The sequence below is a fragment of the Thermochaetoides thermophila genome, assembly GCF_000221225.1.
Source record: "Thermochaetoides thermophila DSM 1495 unplaced genomic scaffold scf7180000011820, whole genome shotgun sequence".
NCBI lineage: Eukaryota > Fungi > Ascomycota > Sordariomycetes > Sordariales > Chaetomiaceae > Thermochaetoides > Thermochaetoides thermophila.
The window spans coordinates 456535-480572 of NW_006383036.1; the positions used below are offsets into that span (position 1 = coordinate 456535).

Genomic DNA, 24038 nt, shown 5'->3' on the forward strand with positions numbered 1-24038 from the left:
TTTCAGCTTCTTTGCCTCTTTCCACAGCCCTCGGGTATCAAGAAAATATATAAATCGGCACAAGTAGGACCCTGCAGGTGTTGTTGTCAAGTGTTTTGAAACTTATCAACACCGCCTTTTGCTGGCTTTTTCGGCTTTGCCCTTTTTTTTTATCTGCTTGCATCCTTTTTTGCAAGGCAACCAGTGACAGCTGTCTGATCGCCCATCTCCATCTGCCACCCACTTTCTCTTTTGCGCTCAGCTCCGATAAGCAACGTAATTCACTCTCTCGCTGCTCCTCTTTGAACAACTCGACAACAACTACCCATCTCCAAGACCAAACTTCCAGCATTCTTAAACCCCACAACAACCACAACCATCCAAAATGTCGCACTGGGATGTCGCTGAGGTCAAGATCGGCCGTAACGTCCACCGTGGCGGCGGCGCCCCGCGGGAGACTGTCGTCCGTGGCCAGGCTGCCCTGAACGCTGCTCGTCGGTCCGGCGCCCAGATCACCACCGAGAAGAAGTACTCTGTTGGCAATGCCGTACGTCTCCCATAACTTCGACATCCTATCCATGTCACCTCATATCAAAGACGATGCCTAACTTTTCTCTCCTCCAGGCCTCCAAGCCCTCAGTCGAAGGCCAGCGCCTGACGATGGTTGACCGGGCCGACGACATTGTCAAGCCCAAGACGGTGGGCATCGAGGTGGGCAAGGCGATCGCGAAGGCGCGGGCGGCGTACGAGGGGCCCAACGGGCAGAAGGGCCTGACGCAGAAGGAGCTGGCGACCAAGTGCAACACGACGCCGACCATCGTGGCCCAATTTGAGCGCGGCGAGGCCGCTCCCGACCAAAAGGTTCTGGCCGCCATGGAGCGCGTGCTCAACGTCAAGTTGCGCGGCAGCGACATCGGCAAGCCCAAGTTCGAGAAGAAGGAGAAGAAATAAATGGCTGGTGAGCGCCTTGAGTTGATAATTCCTTTCTCTCTCTCTATCACATTAGCGCTGCTTCGGTCTTTTCTCTTCGTTTCTTCGGGTTGGGTTTAACTTGCATGGAGGGTCATCTTTTCTGCCTGAGTGCCTGCCTCGCGGCGTGTTAGGTACGCTATGGCGATGGGAATGGATGGATGGAATACCCGAGTCATGCGCGGTCGACGGACATCCCGGAATGTCTGCGTGGCGCTGACTTTGGGAAGGGATACCAACAGCAACGGGTTGTTGTTGTAATGAGGGAATCATGGATGATGGGAAATTACTACTTACAAATATGGACATACTTTAGCGAGGACATTCGGGGGCATTTGCTTCATACGGGCGGCGTTTGCACAGCAATGGTAAAAATATGCGGATAGACACGCCTTGCGAGGCAGAATAGAACTCTTTTCGTCTTCGTATCTCTCTTTATCTACCAGACCATTACATGTCCTTTCCTGAGCACCCGACCCATGATGTCATCAGTAATAATGTATACAGGTTCCCAGAAGCCCCCAAACGCGCATGCTAACAATGCTTATGCACCCGCATTCCCAAACTCCGAACTCCTCGCCAATCGCTTCCCTTTGATCATTCAATCATCATTCATTTCCAACCATCCTTCAACCAACATTCTCATCCATTTGCACAAAGAAACCCTTCACTCCCCCAACAGCTGCCTAGCCCTCTCCTCCACCTGCCCTTTCGTGGGCTGCATCGCCACAGAGATCACGACATTCTCCCGACCGCCCAGGGTAACAATCCGCAGCCACTGCGGAGCAACCTCAGTAGCCAGCAATCTCACAGACGCAGCCGCATCATCAACTGACATCGGGCTTGCCCGCAGAGAGTCGCGCAGACGTGCCTGCACATGCGCCATCGTAAAAGAGACACGGGCCTGACCCGCCGAGGTAGAAGCCTTGCTCAGCATGCCGATAACAGCGGCAACGTCTGCAGCGCGGCGGAGGGCCACGCGCCGTTGGAGCTCGGCGGGCGTGGGCTCGGCCTGTTGAGAGGCAGCGAGGGACTTGGCGCGGATGCGGTCGAGGAGGGAGAGCTTCTGCTCCGGAAATTGAGGTTGTTGTTTAGGCTGCTGCTGAACAGGAGTATCAGGCTGGCTTGGGGCAGGAGAAGGAGCCGGAGTTGGCAGGACGTTGGTGGCCTTCTTCTCCTTCTCTTGCTCGGCTCTCTTGGCAGCGATGCTAGCCTTGAAGGCATCCAGGGTGGTTTGAGTCTTGGTAGACGCAATATGCGCAGCGCAAGCTTTGATACTCGCCTTCGGGAGGGTGCCCAGGAAGAGGGTGACGGGCTGGTCACGCCGGTTCTGCCACAGAGCGCGCAAGTTGGCCTCAAAATCCATGTTGAGCTTGTGCTCACGAAGCGGGCCGCGCTCGGCGTCGGCGTGGAACTCGATGCAGATCTTGCCGCGACCAAAGTCGGCCAGGAAGTAGGGCGTCCGGTGCTGCGTGCTGCTGGTCTTGGTCTGAGTCCAACCGAGCACACCAACTAGCCGCTGGATGTCCTCCAGCGTCACCTGGCGCTTACCCCATGTGCGTGTGACGCTCGGATAGATAGTGCGCAGGTCGATGGGCGAGTCCATGCCCTGGTGCACGCATTGCATGCTGAGTGTCTTGAGGAATGCGACGTGCAGATCGAGCAGGTCGATGAGCTCCTGCGGCAGATCAAAGTCATTGTGAAGGTTGGTCTTAGTGTCGGCGTTCTTGGTCCTCTTCCTGACGGGTGACTGGAGTTGCAGACGCTCGAGCAGAGCCTCGGTATCAGTTGTCTCTTCATCCTCACTACGACGTTTCCGGCTGGATGAGGGTGTCAAAGACGCGAGCTTAGGTGCGCGGACGGGAGTTGCCTTGTCGGCGAACTTGACGGTCTTTTTCCTTCCCGACACAGGAGTAGCGGGCTCCTGACGGAGTTTCTTAGGAGTCGACTGGACAGCGTCCTCGGCCTTCCTCTTCAGCGGCTGGAGGACGACTTCGATATTGGTGGTGGGAATATCCTGGATAGACTGAGCCTTCACAGGCGCGTCCTTCCCGCTCGGTTTCTGCTTGGAGAGCTTCGTGAAATTGGTGATGTCGGAGGTAGCAGCGCTGGACGAGGCCAGCTTGCCGCGCGGAGTCCGCGTCTTGCGAGTAAGGAGACCAGGCATCGTGATTTCTCTTTTCTCTTAGGTGCTGATAGTCTAGGAGGCAGTCGGTATACAGGTTTGTGATGCGTTGGAAGGCTCGACAATCAGTAAACACAGCTTGGTTGTAGGTTCCGCGTTGTGTGGAAATAGTGTGGAAGGGAGGAGCGAAACAGCGCGGCAGGGGTTTTGGTCCCTAATTTTGACGCGCTATCTCAATTAAACGCGACGCGTACCGGACGCGTTAAAGTGGGTCTGTGGGCGCGACCTGTTGTCTTGATTCCACAGCAACGGGCGCCCAGCAATCGATCTGGGTCTCCTCCTCTCCGCATCATCCGCGACCTGACTCTGTAAAGGTCAATCGCAGGCAGTTCAAATAGCTCGTTTTAGAGCCTTGATGAAATTTGCCCGGTTTCGGTTTTATTGTGGAGAGCTACGCTGAAGGCCGCAGAATGCGATCTCCCTTCAAGCAACTTGGACCCTACCAGAGTAAATCCGTAGAAGAGACCTCAATGAGAGAACATCAATGGCAATTTGCGCCATCAACATCCTATGCATGGCTAACCTTCATAGAATCTATCAAAACAATCACCAGATTGAAGAGTTGGCCTGGTAACCGAGTCAAGCCATCAACTATTCTCCCCAGACCCCTAGTACCTAACCCTAACCCTTGTTGTACAGACGGACAGGATAACGATCATTGCGGGGTACGTTCATGCCATAAGGAGGGGTCTGTTGCGTAACTTGCGTTCCCTCCAAGTTCCCTTGATCAGACAGACGGCTGCGCCGCGTTTGGGTTCCAACAATTCTCTCCTCAGCATCCAGCAGTCAGCTTTTCAGAGGTGTCGCATAATTTGCCCAGTTTTGCAGTCTACTTATTATCAACTCCTTTTCGCTCAATTGTGAACCGAAACCCAATTTCGATCCCATCATCATCACTATGGCCGAACCCGAAGTGTCCACGAAAGCGCCCGAGAGCGATGCTGACGCCCAGCCAACCCCCGAAGCGTCCACATCTAGCGCCTCTCCAGCGCCATCGGCGCCGCGCATGGGCGACCACTGCACATCCGATAGGCCGACGCCGGCAGGCCAATCGTCGACAGGTGAAATCACCAGGCTGAACGATGTCGAGGTTAGTTCGCCCTCCGTTGCGCAAGCTACACCTTCATGTAACTGATCCATCCAGGTCTACATATCCAAACCCGCCGACTACCCCCACGCGCAGTCGCGACTCCTGCTCCTCCTGACAGGCGGCACCGGCCTTCATAGCGTCAACAACCAGATCCAAGCAGACCGCTTCGCGGCAGAAGGCTACGTGGTCGTCATGCCGGACCTGTTCAACGGCGACCCGGCGCCCAACACTAGCGCCGTGACCTCCGAGATCGCCGAGGTCTCCTCTTCGGGGTCGCTGCTCGACAAGCTCAAGGTCAAGGCCGCCGAGGCCGCCAAGTCTTTCCTCATCGACATGTGGTTGGCCCGCCATACCGAGGCGAAGGTGTTGCCTATCTTGCACCGCGTGATCGATGCCTGTAAGGATGAGTTCGCTGATGCTGTGTCGCATGGCGGTGGGATCTATGCGGTTGGGTACTGCTTCGGCGCGCGGTATGTGCTGCTGCTGGCGGCGGAGAGGTTGCCACATCCGGGAGTGGAGGCAGAGACTTCAGCTGTGGCCCAGAGAGGGAGCGGCGATGTCGAGGAGAACAAGCCGCCGACCGTTGGGCCATTTATTAAGGCTGGCGCGCTGGCGCATGCAACTCTAGTGTCGAAGGAAGATTTCCAGGGGCTGAAGGTGCCATTGAGCGTGGTTTGTGTTGAGAATGATCCCCTGTTCCCAGATGAGGTGCGAATCGCGGGCGAGGAGTACTTGAACTCGCATGGGGTTGAGCATGAGGTGCAGGTTTATCCCGGAGTGCCGCATGGTAAGTGCTTATCTTACGCTCAACTACTTTACGAAACGTCTCTAACTCAAGCAGGCTTCGCTGTCGTGGGCGAATATGATGATCCGACCATCAAGATGGCACAAGCAACAGCGTATGATCAGATGCTGAAATGGCTCAACGACCATTAAGGGATTGTGGGGTTCCTAACTATCAGGCGTTTTGGGGTCATGATGGGTACAAATGTGTATAAAATCAGGGGTTTTCATTTTCATAGCCGGGTATCATAAGATGCTTTAAAAGATCGCTATACTCAAACCGATACCCCCATCATTCACCAATGGTGCAGATGATCTTCCCCTTTGTCGCATTGCTCTCCAGCCTCTGATGCGCCTTCACAATATCCTCCCAGGGCAACACCGTGTCGATGATGATCTTGAGCTCTCCGCTCTGGAATCTGGGCAAATATTCCTCCAACCGATCCCTCAGCTTGCCCTGGTACTCCTCATCACGGCTCCTCAACGTGCTCCCCTCGATCCTAACCCTCTTGTACAGCAACTTCCCAATATCAACCGGCGCTGGCGTCACCGCTCCTCCCAGCAATCCCAACAGACAGATCCTCCCATCCCGTGCCACGACATCCACATTCTTCTGGAAATAACTACCGCCCACAAAATCAACGATCATATCCACGCCCTTTCCCCCAGTAGCCTCTAACAGCCCCGCCACCCAGTCCTCCGCCCGATAATTAAACGCCCGCGCAACGCCCACCTCTTCCTCGACAAACCGGCATTTCTCATCCGTTCCGGCCGTCGCAAACACCTTCTCAGCCCCCGCCAACTTCGCCAACTGCGCACCAGCAATCGACACCGCCGACGCGCCCGCATGCCAGAGAATCGTCTTCCCTTTAAGGGGCCTGTCCCCATCCCACGTACTCCCCAGAGCATGCCCCGCCCGCGGCGGCGCCAGCAACACAAATTCCAGCGCACCCGTCGCAGTCATCCACACCTCGGGCAGCGCAGCTGCCTGTACGTGGCTCAAGCCCTCCGGCTTGCGCAGAAGCGTGCGCAGGGAACAAACGACGTATTCGGCGTAGGCGCCGCCGTAGGTTAGCCCGAAGACTGCGTCGCCGGGCTTGAACCGCTCGGAATCAGTGTCGGGCCCGAGGGACTCGATGATGCCGCTGAACTCGACGCCCAGAGTGGAAGGGGCGTGAGGAGGGGCCGGGTAGCGGCCCTCGCGTTGGAGGAGGTCCATGCGGTTGAGGCCGAAGGCGTGCACGCGGATGAGGGCTTGGTTTGGGCCCGGGATGGGTTTAGGAGTGGAGGGATTAAGGTATAAGGAGGTTGCAGGCCCGGCGCCATTTTGGATATCTACATTGTGGGGGAGGGATTAGATGTGATAGAGGAGAAAGGAGAGGGGGAAGGCGAGGGGATGCAGGGGAGACTTGCCTACTGAGCGCATGGTAGCCATTGTTCAATTCTTGGATGAGGATTTTTTTTTTCTTAGAATGATTTACAGGAGGATATGAAATTGCTGATCAGAGGAAAGGAGAGAAGGTTGTGATGAGATGGGATGAAATCCTAGAGGGTAACGTCTTCCGCGGGGTAAAAACAGCACAGAAAATTCACAGAATCAGTGCGGCTCAACACACATCTACAACCTTGCTGACAAACTCATTACTGACAAACCCCAAATGAATGATCGGCAAAGCACTGCAAGATCCCACTCGCATCTATCCGAGGTTCAGCAACCAACGGGTAAGTTAGGTAAAAGGCGGAGCACCCCCCGTCTGCCATTGTGAAACCTCATCCCAGCTGTCCATGACGTGCTGTCTGCTGCCGCTGCCGTTAAGGCGATCGTCCGTAACTCCATCCCACCATTACGGTGCCTAGCGGCCCCACCGAATAGAAGCACATAGAGAAATTTCTATTCCACGGATCTTCATCTCAGAGATTTGCATCATTCGCTGGGGTGGCCGGGCCGGCCCCATCCGTCCCGCCTGTTCCCTGGGCCTGGGACCCGGATCCGCCGCGTGCAAGACCCGAGTTTTTTTTTGGGGGGGGGGGGTGGTTGATACAACCAGGAGATCTCTTGGTCTTTGTAACTCTGAGGTGCAAAATCCAACTCAGAACCACTTCTTGCAGTGAGTAGAATGAAAAGTGAACTTCAAAGTGATGAATGAAGAGAGTTAGAAGGCCGAATCTAAAGCTATTGAAATAAGATCCGAAAGCTATACTAGCATGAACGAACTCAACCCTCCAACATCAGCAGGGACATCGCCCCCCTCCTCCTCCAACATGCGATCCCTGACATAAACTGTTCTTGCATACTCGGCATTGACTTCCTTATGTAATCCGGTGTATGTGACTCGAGCCAGGATACTGCTCTTGAGCGTCTTGAAGCGCCAGATGCTCGATCCCAGAGCACTGAGGAGCCGGATACTGGGTTTCATCGTATTAGGGCATCATATACTGGTCTCCTTGGAGGTATTGATGCCCTGAATCCCGGATTTGTTGGATATACCACGAACACCGAAATTCTTGGTGTTCATACACCAGATATTGGGCTTTTTGGCCTTCATGTTCTTTATTCTAAGCTAACTCGTCATGATGCGCTGGGTACTCGGCTTCCTGATCTTGATGCTCTGGATCCTGAGCTAACTGGTATTGATGTATCAAATCCTGGGCTTCTTTGCTCTTGGTGTCCTGGAGTCTCCACCTCCTGGTCATTTTGGTATGATGTACCGGATCCGGGGGGGGAGGGGGCTCGTGGTCTCGATGCTGGGGATCCGAGCCCGGATGCCGCTCCTTGAACCACTCCATCCATTCTTGTTGATCCAGCTTCAACTCCTCCTCGCGGTCGCAGGTCTTTTATCCTCAGAAACCAGGGAAAAGCACTTCGCACACCGCCACCAACCGCAGAGGATAACTATCTGTTAGCAATCCTTCCACCACTTTTTGCCCCTTTCATATAAGCGACGACGGGACGCAGGCAAGTCCTCCTTATGGTAGTACCGTAAATGCTCCCTGACATGGTCTTTCATGATAGGCGACCGGTCCCAAGGTCACCGGGGATAGTAAGGCTTCCAAGTCTGTCCTTCTTTCTGGGTACGGTCACTGTGGTAATGGCGCACTAGATCGGCAAATCGGCTGAAAGCTCTATCTGGGCAGATTTGACAAGCAAACGTTTTGTCTGGGTTCCTCCAGTTCTATAGGGGCTATTAAAACATGCGACTAAATACATTATACGGTTTATAATGGGATCACTACTTATTAGAGAGAACTTGCAGTCTGATTTCCTCCATAATCTATGTAACATGGTGACACAGCGGCAGTATTATGATGGATACTAGAAGAGTAGTATGATGTACGAAGCCGGGTATAAGACGAGAGTGAGCGAAGATTACAGCTGCGGGCTTCTGAATACCTAACATGACGTGTTCCGAGACAATGCGGCACATCGTCCAGCCAAACTCAGCTGCACGTCACTCCTTCAAAAGTAACCTGGCCGACCATAGTCCAATGATACAAGAAGCTCGATGATTATGGGAGCATATGCCTGCGAATGAATGCAGGGCTATATCCTGCATCTTACCTGCTTCGAGGATGAAATGCAAAATAAAGAGCAGTATAGGGCAATTCACCATTATCTGCTTTCCCCCCTTGAAGGATGTGTGCTCTCTCCTTTCTGACAAAGCTAAACATGCAAAGGCAACGATCAATGACAATCTTCTTAAAGGACGTATATTGTCGGAAAGTAGAAATTTGTGTTCAGTATATTCTACCTAGCTAATTTCTTTGCGCTCATAGAAGATTCCAGGCCACGTAAAGGAAACGTAAGGCTTGGGTAGAACCATAGCCATCTCACCACACGCCCAGTTTATCTTTCTCTCCAACCTAAGGTTAGACACATTTTTTTTTCTTCAATACGCCTCTTGAGTTATCGAAGCCTTGACCTTGACGAACGACGGCAGAGTTTCATTGCAAGGCTGCTGCATCCAGCTGAGTCTTTAAAGCAATACATATCTTAGACGCTTAGCTTTCCCCTTGCCCCGCATCTATCTCCTGCGATCTTGGTTGGCTGTATGATCAATTAAGGAACGACGATAAAGTTAGCAAGGTCCAGGTTTTGGGCTACGTCCCTGAGACCTGTACTATTGACATCGCCTTCCATTGCTGGAAGGGGATGGGACAGTTAAGCTTATCGCAGTTCAGGCAGCGCCCCTACTTTGGCTATCCATGCTAACGGCCCCCTATCTCAATAGTCGAAGAACACTGCAAACATCTGGTAGGTATCGCCAACTCTTGAGTTGGCAACCAGGCATTGAGTTTCTTACAAGGATACTGCCTGAACAGTTGTCTTATGGTGGACTGATGGTGGTCTTTCTCCAAACCCTGTGTGTCTCGAGAGGACTGATCCGGTGGAACGGTCCCATCTATACCACCTATCATGGCGATAAGGTTGAAAAGCAACTGTGGAAGAACGTTTGTCCCGAGAATCGTGGGGGGGATTTGCCGTACCAAACTCCGTGAAATGATCGAATCGTAATATTGCTGGTTTGGTCAGGCAAAAAGCTCGTTCCTCCCAAAGGGTCCCGGGTTGTATACCGCCACCAAAATATAGTATCTCGATGCATCATGATCAGCACTGCAGTGAGCGCTTGCCGGTGGTGGATGACGTGAGGTGGACGCTAGCGACTCCATAAGGCATCAATGGTGCCGTACACTAAGAAAATCCCTCTCTTCACTGCATTTTCATTGCCAGTGCCACAAAGATCGCAGGAAAAAAATATCTCGCTCAAAAACTCCAATGTGGCTGTCAAAATATTGGAGGATGAAACACACAAACGAGGAACGCTCGCGAAATCTGTGCATGCAATCCCACCGTCCAATTATTTCCTCCATCACCCTTCCAAACGCCCGCCGGAATTCAATGCCGCCTGTGCCGTTCCCAAGTTCCAGAACAATCTTTTCACAGGATTAAATCAAGAAACACAATTTCAATTTCCTACACCGCGGCGCTAGTGTATCCTAGCGCCGAGCTACCTAACATCCGTATCTTGACCCATCTCGTTACTGCTCTCAGATCGCAACGCGCACACACAAAGCAGAGGGAGATCTGTGTCATCTTCCATTTCCAGAAATACAGGACATTGTGAACCGAAGGGTTGCAGTGCATCCCGTGCTTGTGATTGATCAATTGATTTAATGCTCGGACACATAACCACACATCTCCGGAGGGTTGTCTTCTGTATGGCAGCCAACCTACCCCAGATGGGGGGGTCCGTCCGAAGGACAGATGGCGCTCCCCAGGATTTAATTAGCAGTGCCCATTATCTGGTTTGCTGCCCAGGTGCCCAGACCCCGGGTTCCTGCAGGAACAGGCAGGACGATGCATCAGCACCTGGTTGTTGATGGTGGCGGTTGACAATGGAACCGCATTCTTGTCGGGTTCCGGGTGTTTGCAGCGCTGCCATGTGTTGTTGGGCACACAACAACGTTGGAACATTTTTCTCAACTGCTACCGATTGCATCACAAGTACAGACAATACACAGATGATCGACATCGATTTCCCCAAGTCAACCATCAGTTGATAACAAAAAGGGGGGGTTGCATTTTCCCGATCCCAAAAAAATGTCCCATTGACGAGATTAAGAATGCCGAACCTGGACTCGTGGGTCTCGCGCTGGCGAACGCCCAGCTGCAAAGTGGGTATCACCAGGCGCTTTCCAGTTGTCTTCCCCTGCCAAGCAAGCGACAGCCCAGCAAAGTCCACGTCACGTCCCTTGCCAGCCTGAACGCTGGTCGCCGAAGCGCAGGAAAATACGTTGGGACTATCGAACGCCCCACTGCGTACCAAGCCGTGCGCAGACCGCTCGTTGGTCGCCACTGGACCCACTCGAGATTGTGAACTCCTGAAGATCCAGCCAGTCAGAGGGGGGCATACCGTCCCATTTCGGCATGGGGCCGCCAAGAAACATGGGCCTGGGTGGCCGGAAGGGATTGGCATGGGTGCGAGAGCCCCTTGAGGCCATACCAATTAGGGACCGGCTCATCAGATGGCACGTCCGCCAGCAGAGTGCATGCAGAGAGGGATTGACAAACCAGGGATCCAGAGAAACCCAGGTCTCCCGGGGGAGGGAGATGAGCCGGGATGCGATGGCGAGGGAGTTAGCCGTTATAAAACCAAGCATGCTGCCGCCCCCCCCTCTGGGCTCCGCCCTCCTCTTCCTTTCCTCCTCACCCAACCCACTACGCTCACTTTGGAGTATCCAACTGACTTTCGAGTCAAATCCACTCGTTTCAGACGACCAGCGCGCATTTTTCGCCAGCCTTCTCTCGATACCCAGCGCTTCCTCCCCAGGAATACATATACACCGCGTACATAGTGTATAATCTTTCTGGACACTTCAAACAACCGTCAAAATGAAGTTCTTCGCTGCTGCTCTTGCCCTCGCCGCCGGCGCCTCGGCCTACAGCAACGTCACCTACGTCACTGAGGTCGTTACAGCCTACACCACCTACTGCCCTGAGCCGACCACGGTCGTCTACAACGACCACACTTACACCGTCACCGAGGCCACTACCCTCACTATTACCGACTGCCCTTGCACCATTAAGAAGCCCGTTACCACCATCTCCTCGGTCGTCTGCAACACCCCTAACTGGTACGTTCTACTGCTTATGCTCTCTACTTTTGCGAGAACTCCCTGCTAACGTTCCGTAAAGCGGCGGTGGCTACCATAACACCACCGGCCCTGTGCCGACCCCTGACGTCCCTGCTGGCACTGCCCATCCCCCGGTCGTCACCAGCACTCCTTCTCCTCAGCCCGAGGTCCCCGTCACCGCCGGTGCTGGTCGCGCCGCTGCCCTCTCGGGCGCCGGTCTGGCTGCTCTCCTTGGCGTCGCTGCCTTCGCTCTCTAAATGGATGGCGAACGGTGGGGTTTTTCGTCATGAATGATCTCAAGTTTAATCTTTAATTTTCATGATGGGAATAAGGGTTTTGGATCTATGGGTGTAAGGGAGGAAGTGTGGTTATAATGCTTCGGGAGGGGGGTTTGATACCGCGGTATGAGGTCATGGGGTTTTCGGTTGGAGACTTGTCCAGTACCGCGGGAGAGTCTGGGACGGGGCTTTTCCTCCGTTGCCTTTCTCGAGGTGGCCTTTTCTTGTGAATAGTGTTCTTTCGTAAATACCCAACACTATTCATTTTTTTTGGCTTGAAAAATTTTGTGCTTTTTGCTTTCGATTCGTGAAGTCACTTGGCGCCATCTTGTTGAATAAGAACGTTAGTTTTAGGGTCGCTGTTGCGTTGGCAGCAGACAATGCCCAATTTGATCACTGGCTCCAATTAATCTGGCCGACTATGTCCAAACCTTATGCTGAAAGGCATTTGAGGCATATATTGTCGAAATGGGAAATGACCCTACAAGTGTTAACCTCTCATGTCATGAGTGCGTAAAATCTTGGAGAAGACTCGGCAAGTTGTGTCGAAGCCAGACTTAAGTTGTGCTCATCAGTCTCTGGAGCGTAGTTGTTCAGAGTCAGTAGGTCGTTGTGTTGGTAACGGCAACAGGGACGATGAGCCAGCCTCAATTCGATTGACTTGATAAGCACCTTATGAAAGGCCGAAGACTGAGTGAAGGATTTAAGATTCGGGGCTAATACACGGATTGTGGAGAGCCACAACGTCGCGCAAGTCTGGCGCAGTCGGTTAACCTGGAGTTGCTAATTCGGCAACTCTCTTACACGCTCCACGAGCATCGGCTGGCTGGAAGCACGTTTGAGCCGCGCAGTGTCGCAACCACAGCGGACATTCTCCGGGGTTTCGACATCTGGGAGAGCCCCCGAACCGCTCCGTAGAGATCGGGATGAGATGTCGGGATCGATGCGATCAGTGACATAGTCGGGTGTGGCAGGATTTCGCCTGGGGGAGAGCGAAGAGACTACGGGAGAAGCGACATGTTGCGCATCACGAACTGCGTGCAATGGAGTTGCAAAACGGCCAGTGTGAGTGATGACCACCTCCTGGGAAACCCGCAGCGGGCGCTAGTAGAATCACATGCCATGGGCGAGGGAGCTCGGACGGATACAATCCATGGATGGCTTCCCACCTTGTCGCGCCGATCATCAATTAACCAATACTTCGGAAGTAGAGCAACAACAACCAATTCTATATGGAAACAACATCTATCTCGAAACTTCCAAAGTCATCATATTGCTGCACTGCGAAGCGGCAAGAATGAAGGCAAGCCGTGTATGGTGGTGCGGGCACAGGCCGACATCCGCCTAAGAGGGCAGCCGCGGGGCTGGGGCCTTACGTCTGCCTGCAGTCCAGACCCGCGTCGTGCCCCGCGCAAGAGTGTGAGCCAAGCAGCTACGACCCCGAGACTTAGGAAGTCGCGGGACAGGCCGCTTTCCTGTACTCAAGTTTGGACTAGAGGGACGAGAAAAACACGGAAGCTGGCATCTGGAAGTGAGTCTGGTGCAACAGTGTCGTTGCTGTTTCGAGGCCAGTCCAAGGCCAGGCCCAGGTAGTGCTGTTTGATATTGGCATTCCATCTCTCCGCCGCGTGCCACGGCTTCGGCTTCAACGCGCCACACTTCGGCAATGGTGCAGCGCACAGGCGGCCAATAGCTTCCCAGTCAGCGCCGATCCCCCGGATCCCAGGCCCGTTCAGCGGCAACTTCACGCCGTTACCAAGGGTCGGGGCAACGGAATGCGGGGGCAGCGCCGAGGCTACCAGCACGTTGTGATGCTGCGCGCGCTTCTGACACTTTCGTACCCCTCTGTGACCTTTGTGACCTCTGTGACTGCGATATCGTGGGCCATCGTGATCGCGGGTGTCTGAGGGGAACTGTGGAGGAGACCCAGCGACAGGTCAACTGTATATAAGGGTCAAACGCCACGGCGATGGCAAGGTGCTGTTTGTCTTGCTCGTCGCACACCAGCCATCCCCTCAGACCCCTCCTCTCCTCTCCCTGACCGCAACACCAAGCCGGCAACTGGAACGCGCATCCAGCTCTCTGCCCCCGACTCCCCTAGCTTCCAGCCCGTTGACGACCTCCTCTCATCTCGTCTGCCTGTATCCGTTTACAGTAGGCCGGCCTCTGGTTTGTTTGCAGCCATGGACTCCCACCCGCAGGACGAAGTTCACCACCACTCCCTCACCGACCCCGAGAGCTTCTGGGGCCACCAGGCCGAGCATCTCTACTGGCACAAGAAGCCGTCTTGTGTCCTGGCCTGGACCACCAAGGAGCTCAAGAACGGCGTAACCCATGACCACTGGGAGTGGTTCCCCGACGGCGAAATCTCGACCTGCTACAACTGCATCGACCGCCATGTCCTGGCTGGCCGCGGTGACTGCCCTGCCATCCTGTATGACAGCCCCGTCACCAACACCAAGCAGCGCTACACCTACAAGCAGCTGCTTGATGAGGTCGAGACCTTTGCCGCCGTCCTGCGTGAGGAGGGCGTCAAGAAGGGCGATGTCGTGCTCGTCTACAGTAGGTCCCGTCACGTCTCAGATTGTGCACAAGTTGTTAAGGAGGAAGATGAATGATGAGTCTGACACAGACTGCTCCAAGTGCCCATGATCCCTGCTGCCCTCATTGGTATCCTTGCCATCAACCGTCTCGGTGCTATTCATGCTGTTGTCTTCGGCGGTTTTGCTTCCAATGCTTTGGCTCAGCGCATTGAGGCTTCTCGTCCCGTTGTCATCCTGACTGCCTCGTGTGGTATCGATGGCAACAAGCCGCCCATCCCGTACAAGGACTACGTCGAGGAGGCCATCAAGATCTCCAAGTGGAAGCCGCCCAGGACTATCATCTGGTAGGTCTTCCATGTCCTTGATGTTCTCCTACAGTGGCTAACAGGTATCAGGCAACGTGAGCAGCTCCTCTGGAACCCTATCAATAAGGCAAAGGGTGAGAGAGACTGGAAGCAGCTGCAGCGCAGTGCCTGGAAGCGCGGCCGTAGGGCTGAGTGCGTCCCTGTCAAGTCGACTGACCCCATCTACATCATCTACACTAGCGGCACCACTGGCCTTCCGAAAGGTGTGCTCCGTGAGGCAGGTGGTCATGCCGTGGGCCTGCACCTGTCTATCTCGTATCTCTTTGACATCCATGGCCCTGGTGATGTGGTAAGTACCTGCAGAATGTCATTGGTTCTTACATGATAGGTACTAACTGGACTCAGATGGGTTGCTTCAGCGACATCGGCTGGGTTGTCTCTCACAGCTACACCCTCTATGGCCCTCTCCTGACTGGTGCCGCTACTGTCCTCTACGAAGGAAAGCCCGTCGGTACCCCCGACGCCTCGGCTTTCTGGCGCCTCGTTGAGGAGTACAAGATCAACACTATGTTCACTGCTCCGACTGCCCTGCGCGCCATCCGCAAGGAGGACCCCAAGAACGAGCACATCACTCGCATCGGCAAGCGCGGCGGCCTGAGGAGCCTGAGGGCTATCTTCCTTGCCGGTGAGCGGTCCGAGCCTGCCATCATCACCATGTATCAGGATCTGCTCAAAAAGTATGGTGCCCCTGACTCTCACGTGGTTGACAACTGGTGGTCTTCTGAGTCTGGCTCGCCCATCTCTGGCATTGCCCTTGTTCCTCACGCGGGCAAGGACCGGTTGACCGATATCAAGGACCACCCGCCGCTTCTTATCAAGCCTGGCAGTGCTGGCAAGGCCATGCCTGGCTTCGACGTCAGGTGAGTAACTGCTGCTCTGTTTTGACCAAGTGAAGCGCCATGGCTAAAACTATGTTCAGGGTCGTCGATGACAAGGGCAACGAGGTCCCACGTGGCAAGATGGGCAACATCGTTCTTGGTCTTCCCCTCGCGCCTACTGCGTTCCGTACGCTGTGGGAGGACGAGGAGCGCTTCTACAAGGGCTATCTCAAGCGCTTCGGCGGCAAGTGGATCGATACCGGCGATGCCGGCTGGATCGATGAGAAGGGCTACATCCATATCATGGCTCGCACCGGTATGTTGCTTTCCCGAGGTCGTGGAAGTTTTAAGAAATAGTACTAACGTTTCAAAGACGACATCATCAATGTTGCTGCCCACCGTCTCAGCACCGGTGGTATTGAGCAGGCCATCACCAGCCATCCGCTGGTGACCGAGGCCTGCGTGGTTGGCATTCCGGATGCCCTCAAGGGCCAGCTGCCGTTCGCCTTTGTCCAGACCTCTCAGCAAGTTGATGACAAGCAGCTCTTCGAGGAGATCAACAAGCTTGTCCGGACCCAGGTCGGCCCCATTGCCAGCCTGGGTGGCATGATCCAAGGCAAGGGCATGATCCCGAAGACACGCTCCGGCAAGACCCTGCGGCGTGTGCTGAGGGAGCTGGTGGAGAACGCGACGAACGGCGAGTTCGACAAGGAGGTCACTGTGCCGTCTACCGTGGAGGACGCGAGCGTGATCAACGTCGCGAGGGAGAAGATCAGGGAGTATTTCCAGAAGGTGGGCGACAAGCATAAGAGTATTGATCAGGTCAAGCCTATCAAGGCCAAGCTTTGATTTTGTGGAGTTTTGGGTTGGGAAGGTTATCTATCTCTCTGGGATTATCTTGTTGGGTTGTGGTTTACAGGTTGTCTTGACTGTCGATTGTTAACTGTATCTGGGCTGTCTGTTTGTTTGGAATAGTTTGTATTTTCTGCTTCAATACTGGTTTGTCTGAGGTCGTAGTTTTTCAAGTGATCTCTGTTCCCGCTAATCCCCTATTAACTACGGTCTACTTGAACCATTTCTGGCGATATCAGACTATTCATGTGGCAGCATCAGACTTCACTGCGCTGCAAGTCCATGAGAGGAAGTGCATACAGAGAAGCATACAGGGTAATGATTTTAGAGTCTACACAATCTCCATCCCTTTCCCTAGAACCCCCCTTGATCTAGCCCTCCCTAAGGCTAATCCTCAAACAGCAAGAAGTTGGTAATTAGACTGCCCTGTGTCATAAAACTCCCTTACGCAATGACCAAGATCATGGAAACTCCAGACGACCTGTGCACACTGTACGTCTACTTGTCAACTGGGCATCATGCCAGAAAGTTTGTTATCAACTGTGTCAACTGTCAGCTCGGATGATCATTCCCAATTCAGGTCTACAAAAGGAGTGAGCTGTTAGAAGAAATAAAATGCCGATTGTGAGGGCGGTCAGTGTTGCCCCGAAGCTTTAATATCCGGTTTGTACATGCTTGAAGTGGCCTCTGAGAAACCGTGACGAGGAAGGCGCTGTCCGTTTCTGAGACTGGGCACTCTAACACAGACTGCTGATCCCCTATGGGTTTTGGGGGGGGGGGAGCGCGAGAAGACAAAGAGATCAACTTAGTAATCCTTGAATGTACGAGTATTCTCAGTAATGTGAGTTTTGAAAGGTGAATTAGCAGTATTATGTGCCGAAGCTAGGAACCGGCAATCACCGATACTCCTACAGAGCACATCAACACCTATGGCAACCCTCCAGCAGAAAACTTTTCAAAGTCTTCAACAAAACAGAGTATTCCTCTGTAACAGGCAGCAATCATTCACAAGGCAATGTTCCAAGACAGTAGGGTTAATAATCAGAGTGGACATGAGTGTTTCGACAAAGCTGACAGGCGGTAGGTAGTCTTCCGAGGCGGAGATACTACCAGCAGTGGGTGACCCCTACATAGGAGATCCTATCCTACATAGGAGATCCTATCTGCTGCTTCGTCGTCGAATGGAATAGGACAAGTCTCAATCTCTTCATATATGATTGTCAATCTCATTCTTAACTGGGGAATAGGCCAGACCCAAAGTGAAATGCGCGGGTTAGAGGCTAGGTTGCACAGTTGGGCGCTGTCCGTCTTAAGCATAGATTGATGACTCGAGCCAGGTTCATTTTAAGAGTTATGGTAATTGGTAGGTAATATTTGAGTTTAGGTAAGCATATGTAGAATTTTTTTTTGGGAAACAAGCCCTCGAGTTGTGATTGGGGGCTACTGTGAAGATTCTATAGGTGACTTGATGTTTCCCAGTCCATTCCTACACAAATGCTGATGCAAAGTAGTCCACAGATTATAGCATCCTCAAAATGCTGATTGTACATTTAAGTCTTTTCGTTTGTGCTGAAAAGTTCATGCTTTGCAAGAATTTCCACTCCAGTCCCTAACACAACAAGACCCTTGCCCTGTCGTACAGTCGTCACGAGAATGACTAGAAGGTGTAACGGGAAATGGAGCAACAGAACACAAGACCTTCATCACGAGCCTTGGCATCGGGCACACAAGTTGTGGGATTTATTCCACAGCCTCTTCCCAGAACTTTACGGATGTGGGGATTGATAGAGCTTTCCTGCCTTTCTGGTCACATCAGGCGTTTGAGATATATGATGTGAGAGGGAATATGTTGTTCGGGGTTAGGTGTAAAGTTACTTTGCGTTGACGTAACTGTTAATTTTGTTGGCGCTTGGAAGATCCTGTGTTCTGTTTAACAGGATAGTAGGATAGCGATAGAAGTTCTAGAGAATCTGACTATGGGGCAGCGAGTACCAAAGAAGCCCAGGATAGAAGTGTTTACCCGGCAATGTTCAAGAACAGGATAAGTGATGGAAAGAAACGAGAGAGAGAGAAAGAGAATTCCTAAGTGCTGGTCTTGGGCATTAGGGTGATGGGTAGATCCTAGCCTTTGTGCTGATGACAAAATCTAGACCAATGGCAAGCAGCATACACAGGTTAAATGACATCGAGATGTCGTACAAACAAGTGTCAAGGCGCTATCTAGATGAAGGCGGATGTAGTGCTGCGATGTGTAGTGAGACGTGAGCTCCCGACAGGTTGTCTCCAACAGAAATTTGGCTCGAAGGTAAAACTAGACTTGTCAATGACGGAAAGGGAAAGAATTGATCCGATTCAGACCAGCCCAGCTCCGAACTTCGAGAGCACAGTGTATCGATAGCGGCTAGTTCGGGAGAAAAGTTAGTCTCTGGGACCGAGACAACAAGGCTGCTGATCATGTGTACTCCGTAGGCGGAGCCAGAAGTATCACCAGAAGGCTGACCGTTGAACAGAGACCTCAGTAAGGTCTTTCAAAACCCGCAGAGGATTCCGATCTCCGAAGAACAGAGCTTTGTCCCTTTGTAGATCATAGCTCAAAACCATACTCTAGTATGCCGCATGTAATCCGTTAAGCTCGGCCTCTCCGTTTCATACAAATTCTCCACCTCGTGGAAGGTCGAAGAAGTGGTGGCCTTCCAGAACAAAGGACCATCGTGAGTGGATGTCTGGCCGAATCTGCCTTCGGAAGACTTCATGGCAAACAATCATGCATCTGGAGGCAGTAAAAGAGCCAAGTAGAGCTCGATTATGCGAAGAAGTGCACTTCTAGAAACACGGCAGATTGTCCATCATGCCCATGCATGCATGCAAGCCAAGTTGTCCCTGACAGACCTTTTTTTTTTTTTCAGCAACAGTTCATTCACGTCTATATTCCACGTCTTGATCTTTATTCCAGCTCGCTCCAAGCCAAAGACCACGTGAGACAAAGCGCAGAATGCCAGAAAATGTACTTGAACGGCATTATGTAAAAACGCATGGATGTTAGGTCCCTAGAGAGAGAAAAGTGTCCAGCACCCCTCATTATGTCCTGTACAAGTTTCATCGTGTGACCCGTCACCAGTCCATCATAACCTATTGAGGGCTCACTTCTCATGCAAAGCAATATATCATGCAGTTTTGCACTATACGTGGCGGTAGCAAACAACACTCCAGCCGCCGTTTACACATTACTGCAAGGGCTGCTGTACAAAATAAAGAGAGCCTCGTACAACGCAGTAGGAGTTGCTCACTGGCAACGATTCGGCACTCTTCGCTCAAGGCAAGGATAGCGATCGGAGATGTCGAAAGTGGAAGCTGGAGTCTGCCTCTCGAAGACAGCAAAACGTCACCTGAGATGAAGATCCAGCAAGCAAGCGGATAACATGTTGTTAGCGAGTCCGGAACGAAGCGGGTAGCTGCGGCGAATTCCCGTCTTCGTGCTTCGAGAAGGCACCGAGAATACTCTGCTGTCTCCGAGGTGCTATTTTGAGGATCGCAAACCGGGACTCGGGGAGTCGCTTGCCGGCCTTGATGCTCTCCAATACCCTAGAAAGGTTGTCAGCTCACAGCTCACAGGGACAAAGACCCAAGGGAAATCGAACCAGAAGCAGCCACGTTGAGCTCGGTAAACGGCCAGGAAAGCACACCACCAGCAGGGCAGCACTCAGATCACATTTCCCTACTTTTGCACAGTATCCATACGCATCCGAGACACACAGGGAAGGACAAAGGACCGTTTGTGTCAAGAAGAAAGAGAAATGCAGGCATTTAGGCAGATAGAAACGCAAGTATTCTGTGGGTATACGAGATAAAACTTACCATTCCACACCCACGTACTTCACGCCCGACCCTCCAACCCGCCGAGTTTCCTTCTCTAGCTTCCCCGCGGCCAGGCCCCCTCCAGCAGCAACACTCCCAGTAGCTGACGGCCCCAGGGCCGCCGGCCGCCCAATAATGACGTGCGTAACGCTCCTCCGACCCAGGTGCAGCGACATGCGGGCGCCATGCCGGGCCAGTAGCTGCCGCAGACGGTGGTCCGATACCAGCGGGTAGGTGCTGCCATTGATGTAGACGACCACGCCCTCGAAGATGAGGCGGCCAGCCTCACGGCCGCGCGCGCGCTGGGTCTTCTCCGCCTGAAGATCCTCTTCATTGGCCTTCCGAGCCTGGGCGAAGCGATGATCTTCGGCTGTCAGGGGCTTCTTCTGGTCGTTCGTGGCTGGCTTGGTGAGAGAGATTGGACCGGGGCGGAGGGTTGTCGGGACTAATTCTGGGACTGAAGATGATGTTGATGGCTTCTTGGAGGTGCTGGGGCCTACTAGCATGGTCCCTGGGTTGCGTAACATGTCAGCAACGGTCCTGCCGGGCCGAGCTGGAGCGTCGTGCTTGAGACTCGAGACAAGTTTGCCTAGCTGGTTATTTGAGAGCTTTCCTACGTCTGCCCCAAACTGCTTGTTCAATTGGAAGTTACGGATATCGCGCCAGCCTTGGGACCTTTGACCTTCGGCAAGCTGGTGGCCTGTTGATGCTGAGTTCCAGGGGTCAAACACATGGCAAAGGCGCGGCTCTGCCAAAGGGTGATTTGACTTGGGAGGGGCAGGCATTGTGAAAGCTGGTGATTTAGAAAAACAATGTTTTTAGGCCAGCATGGTAGTAGACTGGGAACATGTACCCAATGCGAATGGAATCAGACACAGATAAATGTTGAATGAATCTGAAAGGGCAATGCCAGAGCAGAACAAAGTGCAGGTCATGAAATGTACCTTAGGAAGCAAGCACAGGTCGCGTTGTTGCGGAACAACCGTTCCCTTGCCACGGGCTTCTGCCTGGAAGACAACACGAGGTCACGTGCTGCAATGTCACCACGCAGCGGCAAACGTCACTTCACATCGACATCCATCCAACCTTACTCAAGGTCTCCCAAACTCGCAAGCACTTTGTGCACACAACATGTCCTCAACCCTCAACCATTATTTTGAGTTGATAATAGGCTACCACTCTGTGTTCTATTGCTTGAATATCCTGCAAAACTTTTTCGCCACTGACATGGACTCCTTGAGCCTTGTTTATTGTTATCCAATATGATCAATCATGCACACCTTCCTGCAAAACTGCATACCTGACTAAAGTCTGAAAAATGAACTTTTAAGATTGCCTCTTCCAGAGATCAACAAATTTGTTTTCTCTGCTGACGGCTCCATGCCTCGTAGTTACCTAGCTCTGCTAGGCAGACACCAGTCGCATTGGAATAACTGCATGATGACACTCAAAAGCGCTTCCGCAAGTGTTTACCTCAATGGGCGGTGTAAGCACTTTCATATCCTTAAAGTCATCGAGCTTCTGGTACTGCTCATGCACATTGCCAATCTCGAGGCCAGGTGGCTTCTCAAGTCCAGTAAACGCATCGTATCCAATAAGCGTTGCAACTTGCTGGGTTCTGAGGAGCCACTCCTTGGGGAGCACATTTTCCTCCACGGCTTTACTCAGCCTGTTAACATAAACCAAGTAGTTAGTCCTGGTCAAGACTAAACAGTAATCAGTGGGGGGGGGGGAAACGGTTTTTCAAACTTTTTGATGAGATCATCTACCGCCTTGTTTGAAGAAAATTTGACACTATGCTTCATCAGCTCAGAGATCTTGCTCAAGAGCTCAGGCGTGATCTCCTTTGCAAGATTGCCTAGGAATTTGCTGACATATTCAGCAGACCCTGCGGATATGGCGTTCACGATCGTATCAAAGAGGTAACGGCCAATTGTGGCCTCTTCAATTTCAGCAAGGATTCGTGGGTCCGTGATGGTGTCACGGAGGATTTGTTCAGTGAGGATTCCTATAGGTGTGGCAAACCCTGCTCCAATTGCTGCCCCCATTGGGCCGCCAATACAGGTCACGATGACAATGGCGCCGGTGACAATAGTGGAATTGGCACATCGGGCCAAAGCTCGCAAAGCATGTTCCTATAAGTCATGCATCAGAAACAAAGCTTGTCCCAAGTGAAGCTTAATAAATTGTCACGGTCAAAGGTCACTGTCAGCTCATCACACCTACCTCGTTGCCTGTTGCCACATGTACGGCAGCGATGATGAAGCCCACAACTGGGACCGACTCCCAGAAATGAGCAAACTACCCATCTCGATCCCAAAATCCAGAACTGCATATTTATCAGCATCTGCAAAAGATTTTGAAAACGTGCAGACACACAGGGCTGAGCGTACTGTCTCTCATATACAAAACGGCCGTCGCGAATAAAGATGTCGTATGTCAAATCGGTCTTAACTCTTTCTCTCAAAATCGCCAGAAAGCCAGTGATTTCCACGGCACATGACCACAAGGTTGAGTGCTGGAGGGGCTATTTCAATATCCCAGCTGTTGCAGCTATATGCAAAATGCCGGCCTGGCCGAAGGCAGCCATTGTCATTTTCATAGCACTCATTGAGATTGCTCTCGTCGAAATGGAGGAGTCCATCGAGACCCATGCAGATACCTCCCAGCGCTACTCTTCCCGGTCCCACCAAGGAGAAGCATGATCCCCGGTTAAACAGGTAATCGTCCCTTCGCAAGAGCTAACAGTTAGTTGTTAAATGCAAACTTTGTTGCCTGAACATCAGGTCTTCGTGAAAGCCTAATGGAGAATCAAGGTAATTGGGGAGATGACTCACAGTTTATGGAACTTGAGGTAGCCCTCCTTATTTTCCACACAAAGGTTGAGGTCAAGGATGGATTCAACCCATTCCTCTCCTCCTTCCTTTGCTAGCTCTGCTTTCAGTTTGGACCCAATAAGCTGTACATTGCGCGCACTGTGATACCAATCCCGGTCACAGAGGGTGAATCTACCATTGCGATTGCCGATATGCTCATTGAGATCGAGAGAAGTCTTGATCCAGTCACCTGGAGTGTTCTTACAGTCGGCGTGCAAGACAGATCCCCCAAGGCGGATGTTGCATGAGCTCATTTGAAAGGCCATTATTCCACGTTGTCTCCAATGGAAAGGCAACTTAGCCCCCAGCTCAAGTCTCGAAGGGTGGACATCTCTTAATACTTGCGACAGGACTTATGGGAGCGGACAACCGCTGGATGTCATACAACGGCCAGTACTGTTGAATTGTTGTCTGAAGCAGGCCAGTCGTGACGTCAGGTATTTCCTCATAGATTTGGCTGTCTGAGTTTTGCGATGGTGTTCTCGAAAATGAATATTGGAGTCAAGGAGCATATAGAGTTACACAACGAAAATACCAGCGTGACTTGAAAAATGTCATAAAGGAAGCTCCATACGTTTGACGCCCAACGTTAGCTGAGTATTCACGGTTACTCAATCTAGGCCACCGCTTATTGTATCAGATGTGTCATTATTTCATATATTCAGAGTGTTGAATCATTGACTGGAGTTGACTTTGAATCTAGATGTGTCTGTTGCGCTTGGTTGCCTTGCAATATTTGTTCTAGATTTTGATCTACATTTGGCTTAGAAGATCTCTTCTCCCGGTGGAGTTCAATGATGTCAAGACAGGAG

The 24038-nt window shown here is 52.4% G+C and overlaps 8 protein-coding genes across 8 annotated transcripts; 4 read left to right on the top strand and 4 right to left on the bottom strand.

Moving 5' to 3' along the window:
• Window positions 1–364: 364 nt before the first annotated feature.
• CTHT_0051400 (multiprotein-bridging factor 1-like protein) lies at window positions 365–930 on the top strand (the record flags this gene model as incomplete). The annotated part of the gene is made up of 2 exons (XM_006695418.1): window positions 365–526; window positions 604–930. The coding sequence occupies 2 exons, from the start codon at window positions 365–367 to the stop codon at window positions 928–930; spliced, it is 489 nt and encodes a 162-aa protein (XP_006695481.1).
• A 685-nt stretch (window positions 931–1615) lies between these two features.
• Window positions 1616–3115, bottom strand: CTHT_0051410 (uncharacterized protein; the record flags this gene model as incomplete). Its single annotated transcript, XM_006695419.1, has 1 exon — window positions 1616–3115. One exon carries the CDS (start codon window positions 3113–3115, stop codon window positions 1616–1618), a length of 1500 nt encoding a protein of 499 aa, XP_006695482.1.
• Window positions 3116–4031: 916 nt separating this feature from the next.
• Window positions 4032–5159, top strand: CTHT_0051420 (uncharacterized protein; the record flags this gene model as incomplete). Its single annotated transcript, XM_006695420.1, has 3 exons — window positions 4032–4223; window positions 4278–5010; window positions 5065–5159. 3 exons carry the CDS (start codon window positions 4032–4034, stop codon window positions 5157–5159), a joined length of 1020 nt encoding a protein of 339 aa, XP_006695483.1.
• Window positions 5160–5298: 139 nt separating this feature from the next.
• Window positions 5299–7700, bottom strand: CTHT_0051430 (quinone oxidoreductase-like protein; the record flags this gene model as incomplete). Its single annotated transcript, XM_006695421.1, has 3 exons — window positions 5299–6341; window positions 7222–7412; window positions 7594–7700. The coding sequence occupies 3 exons, from the start codon at window positions 7698–7700 to the stop codon at window positions 5299–5301; spliced, it is 1341 nt and encodes a 446-aa protein (XP_006695484.1).
• Window positions 7701–11397: 3697 nt separating this feature from the next.
• CTHT_0051440 (putative structural constituent of cell wall protein) lies at window positions 11398–11896 on the top strand (the record flags this gene model as incomplete). The annotated part of the gene is made up of 2 exons (XM_006695422.1): window positions 11398–11639; window positions 11701–11896. 2 exons carry the CDS (start codon window positions 11398–11400, stop codon window positions 11894–11896), a joined length of 438 nt encoding a protein of 145 aa, XP_006695485.1.
• A 1796-nt stretch (window positions 11897–13692) lies between these two features.
• CTHT_0051450 (uncharacterized protein) lies at window positions 13693–16492 on the top strand (the record flags this gene model as incomplete). Its single annotated transcript, XM_006695423.1, has 7 exons — window positions 13693–13816; window positions 13925–14479; window positions 14561–14804; window positions 14856–15114; window positions 15171–15685; window positions 15745–15959; window positions 16017–16492. The coding sequence occupies 7 exons, from the start codon at window positions 13693–13695 to the stop codon at window positions 16490–16492; spliced, it is 2388 nt and encodes a 795-aa protein (XP_006695486.1).
• A 3428-nt stretch (window positions 16493–19920) lies between these two features.
• On the bottom strand, window positions 19921–21135 carry CTHT_0051460 (uncharacterized protein; the record flags this gene model as incomplete). The annotated part of the gene is made up of 2 exons (XM_006695424.1): window positions 19921–20077; window positions 20351–21135. 2 exons carry the CDS (start codon window positions 21133–21135, stop codon window positions 19921–19923), a joined length of 942 nt encoding a protein of 313 aa, XP_006695487.1.
• A 619-nt stretch (window positions 21136–21754) lies between these two features.
• CTHT_0051470 (uncharacterized protein) lies at window positions 21755–23492 on the bottom strand (the record flags this gene model as incomplete). The annotated part of the gene is made up of 4 exons (XM_006695425.1): window positions 21755–22019; window positions 22100–22485; window positions 22855–23080; window positions 23188–23492. 4 exons carry the CDS (start codon window positions 23490–23492, stop codon window positions 21755–21757), a joined length of 1182 nt encoding a protein of 393 aa, XP_006695488.1.
• Window positions 23493–24038: the final 546 nt, after the last annotated feature.